The sequence below is a fragment of the Serinus canaria genome, chromosome 15 (assembly GCF_022539315.1).
Source record: "Serinus canaria isolate serCan28SL12 chromosome 15, serCan2020, whole genome shotgun sequence".
NCBI lineage: Eukaryota > Metazoa > Chordata > Aves > Passeriformes > Fringillidae > Serinus > Serinus canaria.
In genome coordinates this window covers 11,746,232-11,771,827 of record NC_066329.1, presented here as the reverse complement: position 1 = coordinate 11,771,827, position 25,596 = coordinate 11,746,232, and the positions used below count along the sequence as shown (strand labels likewise).

Sequence of the window (25,596 nt, the reverse complement as noted above, 5' to 3'; positions counted from 1 at the left end):
TTAGAGCACTCACCAGTTCAAAAACATTAATACAAAAGTTTATTTTCTCTAAAGAACAATTCAACACACATCTCAACTGCAGTAGGAACCAAATTACAGAGAGCTGCTATTAGCAGAGTCACAGGCACAAGGTGGCAACACCACAGCTTCTTCTGGGAATGCTGTCACAGCCCCAAGCTGCCCTAGGGGTAGGTCACACATCCCAAGCACAAGGCACAGTCACCTATCTGTGCTTATCATCATCTCTTTGCTTCTTGGTATCTCTGTCCCTGCTCCGGTCTCTATCCCTGTCCTTCCTGTCTCTGTCCTTCCTTTCCCTCCCCCTGCTCCTCTCCTCTTTGGAGTCTCTCTCTCTCTCACTGTCACCCCAAGCCCACGACCTCTCCCTTTCTGGCCAGCGTTTGTCCCTGCTCCTCTCGTGGTCCCGGTCCCTCGTTCTCCAGTCCCTCGTTCCCTCACGAGACCAGTTTCTTTTCTCTGATGATCCTTCTCCATAGAAATCATTTTTTATGTTTGGCAAATTGATGGGCTTTCGGAAAGGTCTGTCCCGTCCTCCAAACCGCAGCTGCCCAGATTCTTTTTTGCCTCCAAACCCACCCCCAAGCCTCCGGGGAATCCATCCTTTGAGAGTTCTTTCCAGTTCAAAGTCCACAAAGATCTCATGTTGGTCGATGACGAGCCTGTTGGCATCTCTGTGGGCCTTCAGGAGCGCGCGCTCCTCTTTGTACTCAATAAAAGCATAACCCTTGGAAAATCCCGTGACCAGGTCTCGAACCAGACGGATCTTCCTGATGTCTCCATAGCGGGAAAAAACCTCTTTCAACTTCTCTTCAGTAGTCTGAAGGTTGAGCCTTGCCACGAAGAGGGTGAGGTGTGGATCTCCCGTGACGCCCTTGTTGGGTATGTACCGTGCCAGCATCGCCCGCCATATGGCCCGGTCGTGGGGCTCCTCGTCCGTGCCATCGATGCTGCCAGCCTTGAGGGGGTCGTACTCCTTCGCTATGGGGGCCCAGTCAGCCATTGTCTAGTGGGGGAGAACACACACGGTACAGGCTCACGGCTGTGTCAGAACAGCCTGTGCAAGAATCGCGTCCAGCACCGCTGCACTGTGTTCATCCGAAAATCCCCCCAAAGTGTGACACACTAAAATAAACCAGCCGTGTCGCTGTTGTTTGAGTCCACATGCCGGGACAGAGCCATGTCGGGGAGCCGCATCCCCCCCGGCCTACCCCGGCCTGAGGGGCCCCGGCCTTCCCCCGCGCCCGGCCGAGGAGGCCCCTCAGTCCCGCTCCCGGCGGGGACGCGGCTCTCCCGGCGGGCAGGGGCCGATCCCGCAGCCGCTCCCGCCGGGATCGATCTCAGCCCCTTTCCCCGCTCCCGGAGCCCGCCAGTCCCCCGGCCCCGCTCCCCGAGCCGCCGAAGCGGACGTGGCGCTGCGGAGAGGCCGATGCGTTCACCCGCCTCAGTGCTGGTTCCTGGGGCTGCCGGAGAGCCCCCCGGTCCCTTACCGGCGGTGCAGCGCAGGCGGTGCCTCCTCAGGGGAAGGGGCAGGGCGGGAAGCGGCGCGGGGCCGCGGCCGTCGCCATGGGAGAGCCGGGGGCGGGAGGGGCCGTTCCGCCCGCGGCCCTGCCGGCAGCGCCGCCCGGCCCGGCTGGGAGGGAGGGAGGGAGCGCCGGGGTGCGGCGGGCATGGAGCGGGGCCGGGACGGGGAGGAGGAGCTGGAGGAGGAGGAGGATGAGGATGAGGATGAGGATGGCGGCCCGGAGAGCGCCCTGGAGAAGAGCCCGTTCCAGCTGACGGCCGCGGATGTCTACGACATCTCCTCCGTGGTGGGCCGGGACCTGCTGCAGCTCCGCGCCGGGCCGCAGCTGCCCGCCGCCCGCGCCCGGCTGCAGTTCAGGATCGTCAGGGTGCTGGAGATGCTGGAGGCGCTGGTGAGCGAGAGCAGCGTGGTCGAGGAGCAGCTGCGGCGGGAGCGGGACAGCCTCCGGCGGGAGCTGGAGCAGCTGCGGGCGGCGGCCCCCGGGAGCGCCCCGCAGGTGGGTGCGGGACTCGGCCGGGCACAGGGGACTCGGCCGGGGCACTCGGGACACGGGCTCCTTCCCCAACACGGGGACACCACGCGCAGGTCGCGGAGCGCACCCAGAACCACGCCAGATGGGCCGGCCCATACTTGTGGTCTCTTTTGTGTCAGCAGGACGAGTCTCACAAAGTCACTTCCCGTCTTTTGCCATGAAAGCCTTGAAGGTCTTTCCTTCGGGTTTGGTTAGGATCGCAGTGCTGTGGATTCCTCACTCCAGTTTCAGTGCAGTGACTGACCCAGCAAAGTTCAGAGTACAAACCCACTATGTTCAGCCCTTGCACAGCACCGGCCCCATAGAGACAACGGTATGCAAGCACTGAGGCTTTGTTACCCCCTGTGAGGGAAATGGATGTCTTGATTACTACAGAGGTTTTAAAACAAAAAAGGTGAGTTCAGGTCTCACCTTTCTTTGGCACGGAATTTTGGTGTGGCATTAGAAGGCTCAGCCTCCCTCATCATGTGAGAACAATCTGATAAAAGCATCTTCTTGACAACTAAATTGCAAACTTTTTGGGACAGAGACTTTGCTTTTAACTGTGGTCGGAGCTTGTCACAGTTGTGGCCTATACTTGGCTGGGGAACACAGTCACTAAGGGAATACAAAAATATGAAGAACTATAATTAACTGCTTGGGGGAAAAAAAATCAGGATTGAGATGAATTCATACCAGTTCTAAAAATTTCATATTTTTAAAATCCAGATATTTTACTTTCTGAATGCTGAGTTTTTTGAGAGGTTACAAGATCCACCACTGTTTATTTTACAGCCCAGCCTTGGACCAGATCAAATGGTGATAGACCTCACAGACCCCAACCGGCCCCGGTTCACGTTACAGGAGCTCCGAGATGTATTGCAAGAGAGGAACCAGCTGAAAGCTCAGCTTCTGGTGGTGCAAGAGGAGCTACAGTGCTATAAGAGGTAAAGCTTGAAGTCAGCAGAGAACTAATATTACTAATAACAAGTACTTCATTAAGCTTATCAGTTGAGAGTCTTGAAGGTTTGAGCCCCTAGGTAGGGATAGGCACTGTCCAGGTATGTAAATGACCCCTGTGCTCCCCAGAGCATACACAAGAACAAAGAAAAATGGGGGAACAATGAAGTCTCTATGGAACGCAATTTAAAAACCAAACTCCCTTTTCCTCTGCACAGTTCTCAGCCCATTCCCATAATTGTCCCACTCTCAGCCTACGCAGTTACTCCCACTCCACATCCAGGTTGGGTTCTCGTGCACAGGAATTCATCTGTGCAGTCACAGCAGCTGCACACACACTGTGTCTAGAGCCACACTACATACCAAAGAGCACGGGGGGGTTTCCAGCTCAGCTTTAGTCAAACTTTCCTTCCTCCTGCAGCACAGTGCTGGTTGATCTCCGGTCCTTCACTCCCACGGGGGTGTGGCACTAGAAACAGAATATTGAGCTCTTTCATCATTCATGATAAGCTGTGGGGTTTTTAAGACTGCTCTTTCATCAGTCATGATAAGCTGTGAGGTTTTTAAGTGTAAGGCCCTTGAACTGTGCAAAGCAAGTGATTTCAGAGAAGGATTTGGTCTTTCCTGAAGGGAGAGTCAGTGTGAGTCAAAGGGTGGGATGTGGGAAGGGTCTTGATCTTGGTGCTACAAATTCATTCACCCCAAAGGCTCTCCTTCTCAACCTCTGCCACCTCTCATCAGGTTGGATTATAAACTCTTTGGGTCAAGAACTTTCTTAATCTAGACACAAACTGAGCACATTAGATTTCAGTTGGGATATCTCAGCAGCACCCTCCTGGATACAGCGAGCCCGCCCTTTGCCTTGTCTGTAACAGGCAGGTTAAGCCAAGAAGTTACACTTAAATCCAAGAATTTACAAACTGCCTGACAGCACTTCCCCAGCTCAGCTGGCTGCTTTGCTGTGCAGCAGTGAAATGGCTTCTTGCTTTGATTTCCCAGCTGTTACACAGTTTAGTACAGGCCAAGTTAAAAATGTAACAGTGGGAATGTTTTCAGGTTTTTAGTGAACTGAGTCACAGTGCTGTGCACCAAGAACAGGGCAGGGCTGCTTTTCAGGTCTAGTAATTTGTGAGGTTATCTCCTCATACAGTGTTACAGCTTAAGCCAAAACCCATTTTCTCTCTAAACAGTCACATAAAATCCTAATTGTAATTGTAGTAAAGAGTAATTGTGCAGGAGAAGAGGATAAATCTATGATCTAAAATGCCTTGTACACAGTGGAAATAAGCTCTGCATAACACAAGGTAACAAACATCTCAGAGACTGGCTCAAATTGACTGGTGGTGTTTGGGGGCTGCATTTTTCATCATGATTTTGGGGCAGAAGTTACTATGCAGATGTTAGAGCTCTGCAGTGTCACCCAACAGCCCATTGTGTCATTTATCCAAGAGGAGAGTCTGCCTCAGAATTACCCTGTGCCTGGTGTCACACCAGTTTTTAACTGCTCTGTGTTTTTATTTCTGAATCCAGTTGAGTGTTGCTTGGCTATTCTTTGCCTGCAGCTACTGCAGTCACAGGCTTTGATCCAGTGAGCTCTCCAAATGACTGAGGTCAGCTCAGGACATGCTGTGAAAACACTGAGTGTGCAGGCTGGGAAAATCTCACCCTGTTCCAGGCAGGGAAAACACCCTTTGGTCAAACTGAAACTGCTGCCTGGAGTAGGCGGTTACAGCTTCTGGAGTGTAGAAACACTGAAGTGGGATGGCAAAATCTAGAGCTGAGGCAAAGCCTTTCTTCTCTCCTCTGTAGGGTGGAAAGAGGAACAGGCACCTGCCTTGCAGGGGAGCTGGGAATCTCCCATCTGTTCCCAGGCCTGGTGTGAGCCTGGGTGCTGCACTGGAGGTACCACACATCCATCCACCCCTGCAGAAATTCACCATTTGTGTCCTCACTGTCCTCTCACCCTTGGACTTCTGTATAAATCCAAGTGTGATTACACTTCCCTTTCACCCCCATTATGATTCTCCATTTTTTTCTCTGTGGAGAAATCAGCTTGTTACTTTTTTAGTGTTCTCATTAAAGCATAACCCTGGCACCATTACATTGCTGTATTTAGGGATAATAATTCATTATTTTCAGTTCAGTTGAAGGAAGAGGCTGGGCTGTCATCCCTGTCCTGTGAATACTCATTCACCCATGTCCAGTGAGAGGTCTAACTCATACGTTGTCACACTCTGCACAAACCCATTAAAAATAAACAAAACCATTTCTTTTCCCAGTGGGATCATCTCACAGAAAAGGGACCAAACTGAAGAACTGGACAAAGAAGCCAGTGGCAGCAGTGCTGGCACCAGAAAGGACAGTGAAGAGAAGACAATCATCAAAAGGCTGTGAGTTTGTCTGCAGCTTTTGGGGCAGAATTTGTGAGAACATGGCCCACTCCTTCCACAGTGAATCCAGTGGTGGATGCTGAACTTTAGCCTAGTTGGCTGGATATTGTTTTCTGCTCTCCATGTAAAGTTTAAAACCTGATAAAGCAATCTCTTCCTGGGGAAAAAGCACTGCACAGGAAAGCAACCTCCACCCAGGCAACCAGGGAGTCACTTTTTTCCTAGGAAAAACAGGATTCCTGAGCAAAATGATTCAATACTTGCCTCCCCTGCCAGCCCCTCAAGGCTGTGCTGTGTGAGCACCCCAGCTGGCCCCAGGCTTTGTTTACATTGTACACAAAACCCACTAGCTCAGGGTCTGTCCCTAAAGTCCCCCAAAATAGCACATTGACAGGGCCAGCCCCCTGCCTGTTCCTTGTTTTCCAGTTGTGCATTATTGTTTCCTTTCTGCCATTGATTTTTTTTTCCTCTTTTTTTAGGTTTTCTTTTAAACATGGAAAATGAGCATCCTCAAGGACTTTGCTGCTGGTGAGAATGGCACTGATGAGCCTCAGAGGCATTGGGAAAGACAATGACTGGAAGCAGCAGCATCACTCCTACTGTAGAGAATGAGCAATCTCATTAAAATCATGTTGTAAAATATTCTTTCAGAATAGATTTTACTCTGCTTTTTCAGAAATTGTTTGAAACAGACACTTTTTGTATTTCTTACTGTCAGACATTATCTATGTGTAGAAAATAAAATGTTTGTACAAAGCTAGGGTTTATTCTTATTAAAAGAGCCTATGATAATCTGTACTACAGCATACTTATCCTGTCCAGCTATCAAAACATTCAGCTCAAATTATTTTGTAAGATGAATATAATAGAGACCTGCCATTCACAAGTGGTTTTTTGGGGGTGAGATGAACAGTGGAGGAAAGCACAGCAAAGGAAGAAAAGCTGCTGCAATTGGGCTCTGCCCACAGGAAGGGCTGAGGTGCAGGCAGTGCTCAGACTGGAACAGATGCACCAAACATTTCATTTCTGACAGCTGAAGGTCTCCTGTGGTAGGGAGTTATGTTTTGCATAAGCTCTGTTCTTTCAATCACCTGCCACAAGCTGTGTATTGGCCCCAGTAATGAGATTTAGCACCAGTGGAAGCAAATAGGGCAAACAGGGGAGTGGGGAAAGAAGCTTGAAAGACACCAATTAGGTTCTCCATTTAGAAAGGTAGAATATCCAGAGCAGAAGTCTGAACAGACATAAAAGAAGTAGTGACAGGTATCAAACTGTGATCCTACTCTCTTCAGAAATAAAAGCAGGCTCTGAAGTCTTTTGATTCCCTCTCCTACACTGGCAGCATGAAAAATGTAGGGCACTTCACAGATCTGCTCAGCTGCACAATGTGGATGGGGCTCAGCAGAAGGCAGAGCTGCAGCCTCCCTTCAGAGGTCAGGAACAACTGTCTGTTAGCAAGGCCACACCACAGGTGGCTGACCTGAGCCAGCTGGTTTAGCCAGGGCACAGAACCACTGGAGTCCTTTTGCCATCTTCAAAAGATCAATAAGCCTTGGCCATGCCCTCATTGTGTGTTTTCTAGAGCACAGCAGCAGGGGAGGCAGTTACTGCATGGCCTGAGCAGAGGCATTCTGCAGAGAAAAATGAAACAAAGAAACAATCAGCAACAGCCAGGATGCACCTCTCAGCTGAAGAGAGATGCTGACATGTGATCTGAATTCCATCCTATTCCATGGTTTATCCAGGGACGTATTTTCCAATCTCCTTCAAAAAAAGCAGTTAAGCTTCCAACCCAAGGTTGTCTTTCCCTGTGACACCTTGTTAGAAGATGAAGCCTTCCTGTGAGGCACAGAGATAAACACCCCAAGGACACATTTCTGTGAGAAATACACTGAGATCTCTAGATTTCTGTATGTGTTCCTAGAAAAGTAAAGGATACAGATGCAGTGCAACATGAGCTTTATTTCCATCCTCCAGCGCAGTGCTACTCAATTACCAGTTAAGCTTTCAGAGAAGACATTTTCTTTTTATGTAAAACAAGGGAGATCTTTCCCCTTTCTTGTTTACAAAAGTGATGCTGAAGTACAGAGGTTTTAAGCTATTCAACCTGATAAAGAACACGTAAATGTTTAAATAAAATAAAAAAAAAAAATTATTCCAATTTTGACTTAAGGGAAGTGCTCTAGTTTAACAGGACACTGTACACATTGCTGAGGTCTCTGTTACTGAGACCAGAGAAAAGAAAAAAATCAGTGCCAACTCAGACAAGTTGGCCAATGAGGCTTACCTGAAACTCAGTACACGTAATGTAACAGGTCTCCAGTTAATTCTTCAGAAATGGGAAAATACCCAGGCTTGCTCTGACGAGTTTGCCTTGTGTGAAGCAGTAAATAATATAAAGCATTTAACAGCTAATGATTTTCACAGCTTTCTTTCAAAATGCTCATAAAACTGCAATGGAGACAGGTAGTATAGCAGCCGTTTCATCAATAATAAATATATTCTTTATTTTACAGAGACATTGTCTTCAAGTTTTTAATTTAAAAAATACATCACTAAGCCACCTCTCTTGCTGCTGGAGCACACAACCAGGATGTTGTTGCTATATCTGACCTATCACATAGGCAAGCATAAGATTGTCTAGAGGGCATTCAGCTGGAACAGCAGCAGCCTTCAAGACATGAGGAATAGAAGACATTAACAGAGCCACAGATCCCTTGCTGACATCTTCCAGCAGCAAGCGTGGCTGATGGCTCACAGCCATTTTCATCTACACACATGCCAAGCCTGCCTTGGCAAAAATTCCAACTGGTAAGAATTCCTCTTTAACATAAAGGACCTGCATTGTATTGCCTGCCTATATCCCAGATTTGGCTCTCCAACAGAAACATCCAAACATCCCCGAGATGCCAAGCGCTCGACTCCCATGTGAGACAGTGGGACCAGACTGTGCTGGACAGACCTACAGGACCAGGCAATAAGGAATCTACTTTCTTCACTGCATGAACTCCATCACTACAGTTTGAAGCTGCATATGAAGATGACTCCTATTTTTGGAACCACTATGCTCTACTTCAAGCATTCACAGTAAATAAATAGCTTCCGATGTGGCTAATTAGCATAGGAAGGTAATATAAAAAACTTTTGGAGAGATTTTACTTCTTTAAAATCCTCTGGGAGACACCTCCAAGAATCAGCCATCGACTATAAAAAGGTACCTTCTCAAAGTTTAGAAAATAAGTAAATGTCAAACCTTAATTCTCACTGTGAAGTTCTATCTTCACATCTGTAATCAGTATCAACCCAGTCTATCAAAATTTATCCTCATTTGGCTGGGAGTAATTTCTCCAAAGGAAGCAGTCAATCTGACCATCCTTTTCCCTCAGTGCCAGTGCATTTGAAGTTCATTGCCAACAGAATGTATGACACGGGAGAAACTGGATTCCTACCACAAATTATTTGAGAATGACAGTAGCATCCATCTCAGAGAAGCCTGTCAGCACTGGGCTGTGAAAAGCAGTCTGACAGGCAGTCAAGCCACTGGATGACCAAGTCAGAGTACAGCAGTACTTCTGTCATAAAGCCAAGTTCAGCAGCCCAAAGTGGGGCGTGAGATTTCCTTGCAAAAGCAGAAGCACAACCCCAGTGATTAAGTTTCTGTGCAAGTCTTTCACTGCTCAAGTGGCACCGGTCACTACGCAGAAGCATTTGAATTTTAAAGAGGGTTTTCCTTTTGTGATATAAAAGTTTTGGCAATCTAAGATCAATTATTCAAGCCTGCCTAGAAAACTGTAATAGGTATTTAAATACTGCAAAGCAAAAAGTCAGTTTTTAAAGAGCTTGGAAGACCATAAGCCATCCACTAAGAAAGCTGAGGGAAGTGAGGGCAGAAAAAAAACCAATGCACTGACTCCTTGTAGAACACTCAGTCCAAAAATAAAAAACCCCAAAACAAGGAAGATGAATTAGTGTTTCAGCCATGGGTGAGCTTCAATGGAAGCTTTGCTTCTGTCTCCATAGTCGTACAACAGTTCTTCACCTGCCTTAATGTCCCTGGAAGCTATGAGGATGAGATGAGGCACACCATCGATGTCATGGAGCTTGGTCTGACAATTGCCACACTTGCTGTGATTAATGAGCCTTCCCAGACGATTCGTTTCTTTCGTAGCATCGACACTGAAAGAGCAAGAACAGAACGTGGGATTGCGCCTGGGACAGGGGCACGCTTGTGGACAAAGCCCAAAGTGCAAAGCACACAAAAAGGAGGAATCCACACCAGTCTTGAAAAATTAAGGAGAAACAGAATGTTATCATGTTACATTACAGAACAACCATGATTAAATAGGCAGCCATAATATGGCAATGCTGAGAAACTGAAACAATTCTGGGAGATTTTTAAGTTAGTACAAAACCCAGAAAATGAAATCTTTGGACTGAGCTGCCTGTTTCCAGGAATAGCAGAATCCAGATGTGAAAAAAATTATAAAGCTTGGACTGAATTGGGTGTCAGAGACTACAGTAACAAGGACACCCAGTCAAAGTTGAAAGAAACATTTCCCTTCCAGAGAGTCTGTCCATCCTGCTTTCCAAACCAACTCCTCACAACTCAGATAACGGAGTCCATTTTACAAGAGGATGAATTTAGGCAGAAGACCACTGCAGAACTACAAGCCTCATCCAAGCAGAGCAACTCTCCACATAGCTTGTGCTGTACTTCAAAGAAGAGGGCTTTGAGTCACCTACCATTCCTCATAGCCCAGATGTATAGGAGGCTCTCAGACCACGGATCAGTGCTCCAAAAGATTTAATAATTCACAGTTCCCATTAAAAATAAAAAAAATGCATGAAAACAAAATAATTAGCAGCATTGAAAGCCTCTATCAATAGAAACTTGAGCCTTACCAGTAGGTTTTGCTGAGGTACTGGAAATAGTACATGTAGCAGCCTGTGGATGGGTCTTGAGCATACACAGCCTCTCGTTTCTTGGCATCAGTGATCTCAATGAGATCCCCATGATATTCAACCACAAATTCTCCTCGATTAAAATGTTTAGTAGCAATTACTCCTCTCCCTTTGCCATCAATATAATCAATCTGTTGAGTTGAAAAGAAAATACTTTCTCATTTCCCAGATGATTTACATCATTGCAGATATGCTGATTACTAGGAAATTATTTGTCATTAAAAAACTGCTGCAAAAGGGAATTTGTGTGCACTGCAGACAAAGCTGTAGAAGCACAATGCATGGCACTGTGGAAGAAATGCAGGATGAGTTTGGGACACACTCTGAGTTACTGGGGAGCTGGACACAAAGTCTTCCAATCAAAGAACTTAGAAGTGAATTTCTGTAAAGACCTTAAAGCCCCCTCAGTATTTATAACTGAGGCTGCACAGACATACCCTTCAGAGACCAACACTGCTCACTAAAAGAAAGGACTGTGTGTTTCAGTTTTCCTGCATTTACAAAGAATTGCAGGGTCCTGAGACTGAATTTTGCTACTCTTTGTTTAAACAGATTAACATCTAGATACTGTATAATAAACAGTACATGACTACTTAGATTGGCACTGCAGTTACCTTCATTCCTTCTTCTTTCCCACTTGTAATCAGCTCATCTATTTTCCTCCTTTCCTCAGTCTGCAGAATAAACAAGAACAAACAAAACCACAACTTTGTGGGTAGCTTTCGTAGCTTCTTCTAGAGCTGGAAGGAAATTACCCACCAATGACACTCATTGTTCCAAACCATCTCATATTTCCAGCAAACTGAACAGCAGAAAGACAGATTTCTGCCCCTCCAAATACATAAACAGTTAGATTCTGTTCTAAACTGGACCAGCATTTCCAAATTTTAAGCATGTTCTTAACATTACTTCAAGTGCACAACTTTATTTGCATTTGGAATGGAAACCATAGTTAGACACTTCCCCAAATTTTCAGCTAATCAGACTTGTTTTAAGTAATGTCATTTTAACAAGAAGCACTACCTCCAATTCAGATTTACTCTTCCTGGAACTTCTTCTAACAGGATAATAATCGGTCACTTTTCGGTTTGGTGTTCTTCCTTGTGTTCTAAGGAGGAAGAAAAAGAGAACACACACACACATATTTCAGACTGTTTTTCAAATCACACTGCTAAAGCAAAGGTATGTGCAAGGATTTTTTATTTGAGCTTGGTAAGTTGAAAGGTGATCACTAGGAATCAGTGGTTTTTATCAGTACCCTTAGCTTCAAGCCACAGCTACATCCCTTTTCTTTCCATTACTCCAGTACTAATTCTTGAACAATACAAGTGAGATGTCATTGGAAATCAACTGAAGGTCACATTACAAGTCTGGGGCCCCCTGCGTGCCTTGCCAGAAGGCACTCGAAAATTTAGGTCATGAAAACTGCTTGGCAAGGAATTCATTAATGTTAGGTCACATTACTCTGATACCAAGAGAAAGGATATCAGCTCAGCCAGGAAGCCTCCAACTGTTCTGTTTCTGACAAGACACATTCCCATTTGTCCATAGGAAAGTAGGTCTTAATGGCTCATTAATTTATTTTTTTCCATAGGTGACCAGCAAATGTTTCACTTGTGATAGAACAATAGAACACATTAGCCGTGCTTTCAAGACAAACAAGTCCTCTGCAAAATAGGTACTTAGATGCTATTTTAGGGTTTTTAAAGCGTGATATTCTTGAGAAAACAAAGAGCTGTCCTTCACAATTCCACAAATCACTTACTTTTTCCTTGGTCCTCGTTTTGCTTTAACCATCTTCTTCTGAGCTGGCTTTGCATTGGCCTCCTCAGCACTGTCTGCAGGCAGGGGAGTCTTTTGGGTTTCCACAGTTTCTTGGTTTTGATCAGAGGAGGGCACTGAAGGATTGCACCCACCTTCCTTATCCTTCTGGTCTTCTGATTTAACAGCACCTTCAACTATTTTGCCACCATTCTTTTTTCCTGGTGACAAGAAAATCGAGTAAGGCTCTGAACTTAGGGCCAACTATACATGAGTGCTTTAAATGAATTCCAGTGGTTCAGAGCGCTGTCAAATGTGAAAAAGGACAGCAATGACCCTGCACTGCTGGGCTCAGCAGCTGCAGATGTTGGCACCAAGTGGCCAATGCCACCCAGGATAAATCCATGGGAGCTAAAGGGCTGACAATGACAAGAAATCTACACTCCCCACAACAAACATTTACTTGTTTTTTGCATCCTACCCCAATACAACCACATCCTCCTCCTCAGACAACTGACTCAAAGGTAGGTGAGAGTGGTTTAAAGCTCAGTAAGGTTTTTATGTAGAGTAAATCATCAGGTTTAACAGTCCCATCTGCTGAGACAGATGTTTAAGTCTCACTGGAAAAAAGAAGCACAGCTGCAAGGCCTCAGCAGTGGGACAAGCTAAAGCCATCTTCACTTCCTTGTCAAAACTGGGGAGCCAAATTAGGAACGAAAAGCCCCAAGTTTCCTGACAGTCCCTGCATCAAATGGGACTGAGAATACCTGCTGGTAAAAGTGTTTGCAACAAAGTGCTTTGACAAATTACCAAGGCTGTTAAATGCACCTTTAAACACAAGCCAGATGGGTCTTCTTCCCCTTCATAAACTTACAGAACACTCCCATTTCCAGTCACTGTGAAGCCTGGCACTCAGCATCCACAATTTGGGCTCCTCCTCACTGCTTTTATTTCTTGATGAAAATGTCACAATTGGGGGCAGTGGGAGCACATGCACCAAGATAAGCAACCCAAAGCTCAATCTTACCAGCTCCTTTCCTGTAGGTTTCCTTTAGTGTTTTGCCCTGACATTTCACCTCGTGATACATGACAGAGTTTTCTTCTTGAAGCGGGGGGCGAGCACCAGGAGCTTTGTTTGGATTCAGGTAGCTGTAGATTTTGGACTGACCAATAAACACATTCTCCTAAAACAGACCCACACAAAAAATCAGTTCAGCACAGACATTCCAGGAACCTCAAGCCGGCAATCACAACAGTCTGCAGCAAGCAGGGCTGACAGGTGACTGTGCTGATGGAATTACACTGTTTGAAGCATCACCTTCACTGAGGTTGTGATTTCTAAGTGAAAACAAAACAGTACTGAGCAGTCTGAGAACTTAAATAAAAAATGTGGCAGGATGGGGTAGTCATAGCTAACTCCAGCCTCCACCCTTGTGCTTCACAGTACGAACTTTGGTGCTAAAAAAAAAAAAAAACCCAAGCCTCAGCTCCTGGGGAGGGAGGCAGCCTTAAAGAGCACAAGCCAAAAAAAATATGAATAGTGCAGCAAAAATTGCCCAGGCCCAGTACAGAGCTCTCACAGCCAGAGAGGTATGAGCTACTCAGCTACTCTCAGGAGGTGTCAAATGTTGTTGCAGCAAATTATATGCTCAACTGAGCAGCACAGGAATCAGTTTTACAGTCTGCTTTGAGTGACACCTCTCAGCATAGCATGGGAGATAAACATTGCTATATTTTATCCATTATATGACATAAAAATAAAGTGCAAAGGTTGTTTATGGGAAAAAGGGCGCATTAAAGAGTTTATGGAAAGCCCAGTCAGGAAAATGGCAAAATCCTCTGGCATGGCCAGACACCACAGAGCCTGGGTTTGTTTGCTGGCTCAGGCTCCAAGATGCCAACGGTGAGCAGTGTCAAATTTAGCAAAGATTAGTGGAGTCCTGTCACCTCTGCTTTCACAGCCCCCTGCCACCTGGCTGTGCTTGCCTGTGCAGGGTATGTCAGGCACACTCCAACCATCAAATCTCAGTGTCTGGACAAACAGATGCAACTTGGGCAGAATGAGTTTTTCTTGGCTATAGTTTGACTCAACCAAAAGCAATTTTCAGACATTGCATGCCAGTTAAAACAACAAAAATATGCATCGATTTTCTTAGAAAAGCAAGGAACAAAGGGTCCCAATAGTTAAAAAAAGATAGCTCAAATATAGCTGACTAAACAAATACCTCAGCATTTCAGTCACAGACACTGAAAAAGTAAACAAAGTAGACAATAGAATAGATAGGATAATTTTAATAATTAACGTGGTCATGAGTAACAAACTTCCTACGTACATAAGTCACACAAAATCAGACCAGTTAAAGGCTCAAATCTTAGTCCATAAATAAACTACTAAAGACCGAGATTACGATGGAACAGCCTGAGAAAAAGCAATTCAGACAAACACTCCCTGACCTCCAATGCTTCTGAAAGGCCTATGAAAGGCAAAACTTGCTTATTAAAAACCCGGGGCTTCAAAGCATGAAATACTATGAAAACACTGTTTTAACAAATGCAAGCAATGAACCCTGAGCTTCAAAGACCTCAAGATTTAGTAAGAAGTTTAAATACGGGCATTTTGGGAGAAATGCCCAAAGCAGTGAACTGCAGTCCACCTGCCAGCTGAGCCTTCAGGCTTTGAATACACCATGAACAGGAAACGAACAACTCTTTTTCCAGCATAGCTTCCTCCCTTCATTGCCAGCTCCCTGCCTGCTGCGCTCTTGGCGCAACCGAGATGCCGCTGCCACGTCTTTGTCTGTGCCAGGCTTGAGACCCCGGAGAGCAGAGATTTTCTCAGCGCAGCAAAACACACGAAAGGCTGGCTGCTGGGTGGCTCCGGGATTTAATGCAATAGCCACAACTATTTCCATTTGGAGTTAAAGGCAGAGAGACAAGCAGCCTCCGGCCAGCTGCCTGTGACAGAACTACAGGACGGGGAAGATGGCACGGAGGGAATGCCGAGCCTAGTGCCCGTCTGCAGTAAGGCACAGAGAAACACGGAAAGAGTCCGACTGTACTTCAAGTTAACCGATTTCTGAATGATTTGAGGGGCTCCCGAAGGCCCGGGACCCGCGGCTCCCCGGGACAGCCCGCACGCCGGCTCGCCCGCACCGGGGGGAAGCGGAGGGCACAGCAGACCCCCGGGAGCCGCCCGTCCCGCTCCGCCCGCCCAGGCCCGGGCACTGCTTACCCCGCCGGCCCGGGGGCGGCTAGGGCCCTTCCTCTCGGCGCTCTCGGGGCTTGCCTTCTCCACGCCGCCCGCCCTGGTCTTGGGCATGTTCTTCCCTAGGAGCAACGGGGGAAGATCGGCGCCTGAGCCATGTCCGGCGCTGCCGCCCGCGGTCATCGCCCGGCCGCCGCGGCCTGCGCCATGTTTAAAGGGCTGGATGCGGCAGGGCGAGCCGCGGCGGCCCAGCCCCTTCCCGGCGAGCTGCGCACACCGCGCGGGGGAGGAGTCCCGCCGGCCCCGGCTCCCCGCACCTCCCAGGAGGAGCTTCCGCGCCGCGGAGATGCCCCGCGCCGCGCAGGCCCGGCCCTGCCGGCCCCGCTGCGCCCCGGCCCCGCTCCTCTCGTGCCCGCTCCGCCCCGCGCACCTCCGGCCATGGCGGCGGCGGCGGCCACCCCGCGCCCCGGAGCCCCCGCGCCGGGCGGCCCCGACTGTCCCCGTGGAGTCCCCGGCGCTGCCAACCGCTCCGCAGGGAGACGCCGCGTTACCCCTGGCAACCCCATTGGTTTAACCTCCTGCCAAACATTGCGCTCAAGCCTCTGATTGGCGCAAGCCGCCATAGCCCGCCCTCCCCCTGTCACACCGCGGTGGCTGCGGCTCCCGGGAACAGGGTTTAAATGTGTGTTCAGTGGGCGCTGATTGGTCCGTGCCGAGGGCAGGCAGAGCTCTGATTGGCGACCCGGCAGGGAATGCCCCTCCCACAGCCGGGCCGCGCCACGTGGGTGGGAGCGCGCGGCGGTGGGAGCGGGACCCTCCGGGCCGTGCGAGCCCGCGGAGCGGTGGGGGCGCGGCGGTACCTGGGCCCTGTCCGCTCTGCCAGTGCACCGGCACCTCCCGCCGCCAACGCTGCCTCCCTCCTGCACCTCTCCGCAGGGCACACGGCCCACGCCACCTCGCAGCGAGGATTTGGGGGATCCCTAATCCTGGCGGGATTGTAAAACTCTGCTCTGTGAAATTATTAGGCTGCTTTATGCAATGTTTAGCTTAGAGCTCCCTGGCTGAAGTTTAAGTCTATTAGTTCTATCTTCAAAACTTGCCTGGAGAGCAGGTAATACTCCAGCATTGCACTAAAGCATCAAAGACCTTACGTAAATCCTCATTCCAAAAGGAGGGCAGCTAAAATATTAAAAGCCAAATGACAGAGCCATCATTATCACTACGAGAGCTGGAACTGCCTTCAGCATCGATTTCCTGGTCAGAAGCTTCCAACAGGACTAGCACATTCACTTTGAAATCAGGAAAGTACAATGGCAAAGAGTAACACAGCAATGGGTCAAAGCATGCATGGATCAGGGGATCCGGATGGATGCCATCGTGGAAGTCAGGAAATTGCCACACAGGACTTTGGTGCTCCATAATAAGCAGAACATTTACATTGAGCAACAGTGCATGACTCCTGTTTCCTATCTGTGCTACCCCTCCAGGAGCAAGGCCTGCCTGAGTGTGCTCAGGACCTGGGGTGGTGGCACTTGCTCTGGCCCAAGCGCTATCGCCACAGGGATGGCTTCCCACCCATGGCTTATCTGTAGGCACAGGCTGCTGCTTGTCTCTAGGGCATTCCCACAGTGACATAAACAGCCAGTCAGTGATACAGCTGAAAACCATCCTTTCCCTTAACAGGAAAAAACCCTTCTCATCTTAAGCAAGAACTTGGGCCTCGTCCTTTCCAAGCTGTCCCACAGCAGCTGGGGGCTCACAGGACAGGAATTCAGTGTGACTGCAGAGGAGTCTCAGAAGGCAGCACAGCATTCCAGGCCACCCCCTCCTCTTCCTGTGATAGCTCCGCATTCAGGCACTTTGGGAGAAGACAGAACAAACCCAGCTCTGCATGGGCACTGACATTTGTTACATTTGGGTCTTCGATCACCAGGCACATGAATTTTACAGATGCAACCAAAATGCACTGGGTATTTTCCTGTAAACTCAAAGCTGCAGCCAGCGGTCATCCTCTGGACATCGTGTCCATGAACATCCATGTCCATGGTGTTCTTCATCAAGGCAGGTACTCCAAGCTCTCTGCAAAAGCACCAGAGCAGATACTGCTCTGATTTTTCCACCCCAGTTTGCACTGTACTTATCACAGAGCTGGGATGCAACTGGGAAAAAATGGATCTTAATAAATTACTGAGATTATTTCCTTCTTGCAGAAACAGGGAGCACTCTTCCTAATGTCTTGGGAAAGCTCTGGAAACGCCCTCAACTGTGGTTTTGCTCAGCTGTTGGGGGTTGTATATTTTAAGTAATTCTTTCATATATGTATCTTAAGCAAAAGAGCTGAGTTGGCATCGAAGCCGTGCGGGCCACCAGTAGAGGGCAAAGGAAGCCAAGGAATTCTCTTCCCCAGAGCAACAAAGAAAACATCGTCATCTCTAACTGGCCGCTGCTCCCGGCGCGCTGGGATCACACTGTGAATTGGCAAAACACGTTGGCTTCACCCCTCAGCTGGCTGCGGCCAAAAGCCAGAGCTGAGGAAAAGTTCAAATGCTAAAGGCTCCAGCCCAAAGGAGCGTGGCTGGAGCCGCCCGCCGCTGTGACTCGGGACACGCGGCAGCACATGGAGAGAGCGCTGCCGACTCCCGTAATCCAGAGGGAGCAGCGCGGCTCCCGCTAGAACCAGCGCTAAAACCCAGTGACCTAAATATTCTCTCCCGTAGTGCCGCATGAGCAGCTCCCGGGAGCACCACGTTTTACTGCGGAAATGTGAAATTGTTTTGTGGGGGAAGGGAAGGAAGAGCGAGCGAGGCGTTGATTTGCTCAGAAAGGGAAGAAAATCTTCAAGGTAAATCTCTTCGGTCTACATGAACACTTCATCCAGTTTTAAAAAAATCTTATATTTGAATTCATAGTTTCATTTTCTGTCCAATATACCAAGGGGATGCTTGTTAAATATTCCCACCTGAGAGCAAGTTCTCACACGGCACCTGTCATATTTGCAATTTGCAAAATAAATGACAGCATTTACACAAATTTCTCGTTCACAAGATGAAATCCCTACAATTTGTGCTTCAGCCACTAGAAATCAAGTAAAAACAATCCCTGAGGGCAACTGCTAAGTATTACATTAAGCAACATCATTTTATAAAGTCACAGAGTAAAATGCCATGAGGTGCTAACTGCATTTCATAGAATATGAAATATGATTATATTCAGAATTGTATCTACCAATGATTTAAAAAAAAAATCTCTGACTAGAAAGTGCAATGAGATCTGTGAATTACATGCCAAAATTCTATGGAAACAGAGTCCTGCAGACAAATGTGCCTCTGCTAATTCCACGCCAATGGAAAGCAGCATTTCCACCAGCGGGATTACTCACCTATTGCAGTCGAGGATGATCACAAACGCTGACAGGTGACTCCCTTTTCAACTCAAGACATCAAAACCCTCCCTTTCTTGTCACGATTGTACAGAGCTGCTAAGATTTAAAGTTTGGTTCAGCACATGTGAGCTGTATTTCATTATGCCTTCATCTGAAGCGCGCAAGGGGAAATAACCAAGATAAAAGCTGCCATTTAAATTGTTCTTCTGGTCTCTGGCCTCACTTCTGTCATCTTTTTCTCCATCTGAAGCATCACTGATTAATCTGAATTACTTAAATCAGTTTAATTAACGTTGCTTTGTCTTTAAATAGTATAGCCTTAATTTGTCTAATCCTGTATTGGTTATATTAATCCCTGTTAAATTTGTCTAATGATAAAATAAGCAAACTTGCACAAGACTGAATAATACTGAACATTTGAAGGTATTTCATGATTGCTCGCACTTCATTTATGTCTTACTCAATTCTATGTGAAAGTTCTTACAAATTTTCATGTTTTTACACATCTGGGAAAGCATTTTATTGGAAGATTGTCTCTTTTAACAAGTCTTCACTCTGGGGGCTTCCAGCTCTAAAAAAATGTCTCCAAATGTGAAACTAGCATGAGGGGTCTCCAGATTTTAACTCACTTTTTGCAGCAGCAAGTTTCACATTAGCACCTTGTACAATATTCGCAAGGGAAAACTCATCTGCCAGCACCCCAGGGAGGGCAGCAGGGATGTCCCCCCGCATTCTCCTGGGGGGATTCTTGTGCAGGAACTCTGCAGAGCCGCGGTACCGTGAGGGGGCAGAGGTGGCACCGGCCGCACAGGGGTGCTCGGAGCCGCCAACCGCGGAGAGACGGGACGGGACCAAGGGGCCGTCTGAAGTGAGACGCATTCTCCAGCGGGAGCACGGGCGGGGATAAGCTCAATTAACACCGTTTTCCCTCCCGCCGAAGCCCCCGCGCCCGGTCCGGTCCCGCCGCTCCGAGGCCGCTCCCGCCAACGCCACCTCAGGCGGGGGCGCGCGCACGGCGCCTTTCCCCCGCCCCGTGATGCAGCGAGAAACGCGAGATCTCGCGAGAGCTCAGCCGCGCTGCCGAGTTCTCGTCCGCAGCCGCCATCTTGCGGGAGCCTAGGTCACGTGACCACTCGCAGCCGTTCGCCTCCGCCTTCCCCTCCCCCCACCCTACCGGGAACCGGGCCCGGATCGCCAAGGCTCGACTGCGGCCGCCGCCATGGGGAGGGGCCCGCCCGCGGGGACGTCGCTTATTTGAAGGACGGTGGATACGCCGGGGTTTTTTCGGGGGGGGAGGGAACGAGGAACTTACGGCCCTCCCGTTGCTGAGGGCAGGGAAAAAAAACGGAGGCGCGGCATGTCACGTGACGGGGGGGGCGAGCGGGAACCGCGCGCCAGGGCCCGGTGGCGGCGGTGGGAGGGGGGGGTGGGCGCGAGACGGCGGCGGCGGCCACGTGACCGGGAGCCCGCGGGCGGGGGGCGGGTCACGTGGTGCCGAGCGCGCGCCAGCGGCGGGCGGTGGCTGGCGGGGTCACGTGGGCGGGGAGCGCGCGCGGCGCGGCGGGGGGAGGGAGGCGCGGCCCGGGTCACGTGGTGCGGGCGGCCCCCAGCCCCCCCTCCCCTGTGAGGGGAGGGAGGGCAAAGATGGCGGCTGTGAGTTAGAAAGCGGCGGGCGGCGGGGCCGGCGGCGGAGACTTCCAGGAGCCCGCGGGAGGATCGAGTGCGACAGAGAGTAAGTCTCGCGCCGCTCTTTTGCCTGGCGTCGCGTCTGTTTGGCCGCCTCTGGCCTCTCCCCGTGTTGTGGGGCCACCCCGGGGGTTTCTTCCCCTCAGCTCTTCACCGGGGCCCGCGGCGGCGGCGCGGGGGTGTCCGGGGAGGACCCGTTGTGCTGGGAGCGGCTCCGCGTCTCTCTCAGTCCCTCAGCCGGGGAAGGCTGCGCGGCCGCCCCCGCAGGGGTCCCGGTGGGCCGGGGGCGGCGCGGCCGGCGGGGTGGGCGCCGCCGCCGCCCCGGAGGAGCCCCGGTTGTCCCGCGAACTTCGTGCCCGGGGGCGTGCGGGGGCGGGCGGTGGGGCCCCCCGGTTCTGGGGGAGCGCCTCCAACGGGGGCGGGCGCGGCGGTGGGTTTGGCCGCCCCCCCCGCCGCATCCCAGCGCGGCCAGAGCCCCCCGGGCCGGCCCGCGCCTTTGTGCGCTCTTTCCGCGGCCGGTGATTGTTGAGGTTCGAAATGGAGAAACGAGGCGGGGGGGATGGCGGTGTTTGATTTATGGTGCCGGAGCGGCTCCGAAAGCCGCCGTGAGACGGAGCCCTCCCGCCCTTCTCCGGGATCGCGGTACTGTTGGAGGGATCTTTAAAGAGGTGAAGGTCTGGAAACAAAAAGTCGCGCATGGGACAGGATTACGCAGCCGATTCTGGCCCAACCCGGAAGTTTATGTCGGGAACACGTGTTGGTGGGAAGGTGGCGGGGCAGCAGCCGCCGACCCCCCGTGTCTCCCGTCGCCTCCCCCGGGGGCTTCCCCGCCCTGCCGAGCCCGCTGGGGCCCCGCTGCTCCCGGGGAGCTGAACCGCGGCGACAGACACGGCCTCAAAGTCCAGGGACTCTTAACGAGCGCACCTCAAACAGAGGTTGCTAGGGTGAGTAATAGTTTAACGTAGAAATGCTCCTACAGTCTGATGGGGAAGAGGCCTTTTGGGTTTTTCTCCTTTTTTTTTTTTAGGTTGTTTCTTTAGTATTATTAGCTGACTAGGTTCCACACTCCATTTGAGGGTATAAATCAGAAGTCTAGTACTTTCTTTCAGTTACTCTAGGCTGGTTCTACGTGTTTGATAGATGTTAAAGATGAGGCAGTTTTTGTAAATGCTTAAGAATAAACCCCTGGAATTGATCTGTTAGGTAACTCCAGAGTGAGTAAAAAAAAAAATTGAGTGTGATCAAATGGCACAGTGTGAAGTTAGGAATTAACTCGGTGGTAGACTATTTGGCTTTAGACTACCAAGGTTGTGTCTGAATTAAAATTATTTAAAAACATACATTAATGTTTTGTAAGCTGCCCTCCCCCAAAATGAAAATCTCTAGTTGATGTTGTAAAGCAAGAATTGAAATTGTGTAACAGCGTGACATTTGAATTGGTATTCTGTATCTCCCTCACAGCCATGAGATATTATATTTGTATGCAATCCTAATATTTAGAAATAAAATGTAGGCAGTTTGTCTTTTTGTCCAGACTACTCTGGTTTCAAAACTGGCTGAGAGCTACTTTAAAAGCTGTTGAAGCAGGTCATGGATATAGGTAATGGTGCTTTGAGACACACCTGGAACTGCCTCCCAGGCTAAAACTAAGGATCCTGGTGCTCACATGCTGCTCTTTTTCTTTGAGATTTTACTTCTTAAAAACTTTCACTCCTGGCCCAATTACCAGCTCCAGCCTTTTAGTCTGAAAGCAGATTTCGTGCCAAATTATTGCATTGTTAAGTATTTTAATATTTGCAGAACTTCTGTGTAACATGGCAGTTGTAAATGTTGTAGCCCAGTCATTAAAAAGCATTGAGGCAGAGTTGAAGCCCACGTTACCCTGAAGTGTCCCTCATGTCCTTGAAAGCTTTGAGTGGTAACCAGCCCTGGAAAAGTGGGAATGTTTTTTCCAGGATTTGAGTTAACTTAAGGTTTTTGTGAGAACACCTTTGTACGTGTGAATGCAAAATTAACTGCTAGTCTTGAGGTTAAGGCATGGAAGGATGAGTGAGTTCATTAATTAGGGTTTTGCTCTTTGATTGGAGGGTGGCTTGGAGAGGACCAGAAGGGGTTGGGTTGGTTGAGGTTTTTTTTTTTACTGTTACCCAGGTTGCCTTCTGGAGACAAAAGCTGTGAAATGAGCAGAGCCCACGTGGCTCTCCAGAGAATCCTGTTGGGTGGGATGGGGCTCTTACACCTCTGCCCTGAGAGGCTGCAAAGGGAGATGTGAAATTTTCAGGTCAATAATAACTCATGGTTGAGACAGGCAGAGAATTTGCAGGGCAAAGCTGTCCTGTCTCTACAGCTCCAGTTTTTGTGTGATGTTATGTTATAAATGGCTTCCAGTACAGCTCAGGTGACAGGTATTCCCCAAAAAGGCCGTGGGAAAACCTTTCCAGTGGCAGATCAGAAGCTGCTGAATGCTGTTTATGTCCCAGTCAGGCATTAACACCCAGGCTGCAGCTGGGTGCACCACAGAGCCCAGATGTCTGAAGGGCTTGGGAATAGCAGTGCCTGCTTGGTTGTGATGTTTGGTTTGGACCAACTGATGATACTGTAATTGATTATGGTTTTTAAATAAGCACTTCAGGCATGCAGTGTTACAATGTGTAACTCACAGACCTGAAAATCAAAAGGCTTTTCATTGTTTGGGATTCTACCATTATGTTTCTCAGGGGAAACAGAGCAGGTTGCTTGACATGTGTTTTAGAATCTTTTTTTTTGTCTTTTTTTGTTTTGTTTCTTTGTACCAAAGCTAAAATGGAAGGAGAGAGAGCCAGGTTGGCATGGATACATGACATGATATTAAACATGGCATTCTAGTTTTGTATCTTTAAATCAGGAATTATTTACATAATGTGCAGTGATCAAAAACTGCCTCTTTATCAAAGTTTTAAGCTATGTTCTTCATCAGGAGAGCACCTTGCAGAAATATTTGTTTTGGTAGCCCTTCTTGAAATAGCAGCAGTTTGGTTTTTCTTTATACAAAGAAAGTAATTAAGATATTACTACTTTTGAAATTTTATAAATACATTTTTTTAGTTTCATTTAATAGGCTGATTCTTGCTCAGTGACATTGGACTACCTCACTAAACATAGAACAATCTTATCTGCAAGATTCTACATGCTCAAAACAGTTCTTTTGAGTGATGAAATCCTCAGGGAACAGCTTGTAATATTCACAACTTTTTAATAAGTATTTTCTTTCGAAGATTTTGAAGATGTGGCAAACAGGTCCTTATATAGTATTGCCAAGGCTGAGCTGCAGAGCTTGATAAAGTCACTTTTACTTGTGTTAGCTATGGAGCCTCCTACCTTGCAAGATTATGGAGCTGGTTCAGCCTGATAATGTTTTAAGCTTAACCAGCATGTGCTACAGAAAATGAAATGTTATCACAATGCAGCTCCTTTTGTATATTTTTTCCTTCCTCATTTACTTTCCTTGATAAATTAAAATGAGGAGGGTGGGCAGCATTGGTGCTTGGAAGTTGCACAAAGGCTAAAATTGGTGCTAAGTATTCAGTGACTTCTAATGTAAAAAATCTAGAAGTTCAGAATTCCTTTTGTTCCAAACAATGCAGCTTTGTTCCTACTGTACAGAAACAAAATAAGTGAAACTAGTCAAACTTTCATTGTCCAAACTGACAGTCAAACAATTGCTGTTGTTTTACTGAGCTTATTGCTGGGTTGTGAGCAACCATGAATTTTTAAGACTTAAAATTTGGGGTGTCAGGAGAGGGGTGCAGCTGGGCGATTTTTTACATGAAAACAGCTTCACTAGGAAGGGATGCTTCTAAACAGGAGATATTTACTCTGAAATTGTAGGAATTACTTTGCTAGTTTCTATCACCAGTCATTTACTGAAGACTTTGAAATAAGCAACTAAAGCATTACTGCTCTGAATTGTTTTTTTTTCTGAACTCTGAAACTTTTAAGGTCTCAGCCATCATGTTTTTAAAGGTTAAACACGTTCAGGTCAGTGGCATCGTGGAAATGCTAAACTGGGCTTGAAACAGACTGAATGGGTTGTGACACCATTGCAGGGTGGCTGGGGAAGATGTGCCTTTGTGGTGTTGGTGTGGGTTTTTCTTCTAGCTTTGGTTTTGCTTTGAGTCTCAACTTCATAGAAAGGCCTTTCATTCCTATATTGTGAGAGCAGACTAAGAGTTCTCGACTCTTTCCGTTTTCTCTTAGTTCTGTTAAGTGAAAAGCCCCAGGCTTCTGCCTTTTTGTGCCTCTATTTAGACCGGTCCCTTAGCTCTCAACGAAGTTTTAGTCATACCTTCGTTTAGCAGTGGGGTGATCACAACTCCATACACACTGAAGAATGACTTAACTGATGGTTTTTCCTCTGTACATTTAGACATTTTAGTTTATTTGTCCTTTGAGCAAAGTTGTTACCCTGTGTGGAAGGGTGCTCATGCCTCTTTCCCAAATGGATACTGTGAAGTTATGATTTTTAAGTGTCTTGGAGCTGTTTTGATGGGGTCACCTGTGTGAATTCCCCTTCTGTAGAGAAATTCATCTTCAGTAGCTGCTCTCAAGTGCTGAACACTAAAAGTACTGACAAGCAAAAATTTCATCTGCAGACTTAACCCTTCCTCCCCTCACATTAGTAAACAATGCTGCAAACTTCTAAACTTGCATGTGATGGTCGCTGTTAAGATTTTAGTCTGATGAAAATTAAATATTTATCTTGCCTGATTAATGTATCTATAGTCCCTTTTTTGAGAGAGAAAGCACAGTCTTTCTGGAATGAAAGGTGAAACTAAAAGTCAGGTCTTACCACTTTTGTTGACCCATTCAGGATTCTGGGAGACAAGCTAGTGGGTGGTGACATCCTTTAATGGTGCTGCCATATCAATTAAGTGTGCTAGATGACTTAATACTTCTTAATATTTTCTGTATGTCATAGCAACAAACAAGGCTATTCTGCCAATTTATTTACTCACCTCAAATACCTTTAAGAGAAAGGAGTCTGGTTCTGACAAGCAAGTGGTGTTAGTTGAGCCTGTGTGTAGTCAGTAGCAGTTCCACCAATTGTTTGTTGCTTTGATATTGTTTGGAGCATCTTTGCATTAAAATGTATCTTCCCCTTGTCCCTGTATCTGGGCCTTGTGGTGCCACCATCTCACTAAGAATCCACAACTAAAA

At 48.0% G+C, this 25,596-nt stretch overlaps 4 protein-coding genes across 6 annotated transcripts in view; 2 read left to right on the top strand and 2 right to left on the bottom strand.

Annotated features, from left to right (window-relative positions):
- Nucleotides 1-16: 16 nt before the first annotated feature.
- Nucleotides 17-3,483, bottom strand: SNRNP35 (small nuclear ribonucleoprotein U11/U12 subunit 35). 2 transcript variants are annotated; one of them, XM_030233154.2, is made up of 2 exons: nucleotides 3,378-3,483; nucleotides 17-1,024 (listed from the first exon to the last, which is right to left on the bottom strand). In XM_030233154.2, the coding sequence occupies exon 2, from the start codon at nucleotides 1,019-1,021 to the stop codon at nucleotides 224-226; it is 798 nt and encodes a 265-aa protein (XP_030089014.1). In that variant the 5' UTR covers nucleotides 1,022-1,024; nucleotides 3,378-3,483; the 3' UTR covers nucleotides 17-223. The 2 variants fall into 2 exon arrangements, with proteins under 2 accessions (XP_030089014.1, XP_050836562.1); XM_050980605.1 differs by lacking the exon at nucleotides 3,378-3,483 and adding an exon at nucleotides 1,509-1,652.
- On the top strand, nucleotides 1,689-6,046 carry RILPL2 (Rab interacting lysosomal protein like 2). The gene is made up of 4 exons (XM_050980606.1): nucleotides 1,689-2,039; nucleotides 2,850-3,001; nucleotides 5,294-5,404; nucleotides 5,884-6,046. Exons 1-4 carry the CDS (start codon nucleotides 1,689-1,691, stop codon nucleotides 5,906-5,908), a joined length of 639 nt encoding a protein of 212 aa, XP_050836563.1. The 3' UTR covers nucleotides 5,909-6,046.
- Nucleotides 6,047-6,167: 121 nt separating this feature from the next.
- On the bottom strand, nucleotides 6,168-15,964 carry KMT5A (lysine methyltransferase 5A). Of its 2 annotated transcripts, XM_050980602.1 has the most exons (9): nucleotides 15,763-15,964; nucleotides 15,360-15,454; nucleotides 13,155-13,311; nucleotides 12,132-12,348; nucleotides 11,390-11,474; nucleotides 10,981-11,040; nucleotides 10,307-10,497; nucleotides 9,444-9,580; nucleotides 6,168-7,035 (listed from the first exon to the last, which is right to left on the bottom strand). In XM_050980602.1, exons 1-9 carry the CDS (start codon nucleotides 15,953-15,955, stop codon nucleotides 6,983-6,985), a joined length of 1,188 nt encoding a protein of 395 aa, XP_050836559.1. In that variant the 5' UTR covers nucleotides 15,956-15,964; the 3' UTR covers nucleotides 6,168-6,982. The 2 variants fall into 2 exon arrangements, with proteins under 2 accessions (XP_050836559.1, XP_030089012.1); XM_030233152.2 differs by lacking the exon at nucleotides 6,168-7,035 and having other exon boundaries at nucleotides 7,347-9,580.
- A 4,320-nt stretch (nucleotides 15,965-20,284) lies between these two features.
- The window catches only part of SBNO1 (strawberry notch homolog 1), a 31,244-nt gene continuing 25,932 nt past the window's right edge, over nucleotides 20,285-25,596 (top strand). The window contains exon 1 of the mRNA XM_030230791.2: nucleotides 20,285-20,446. The gene's annotated coding sequence lies outside the window, so the exon portion shown is untranslated. The remainder of the gene's footprint in view (nucleotides 20,447-25,596) is intronic.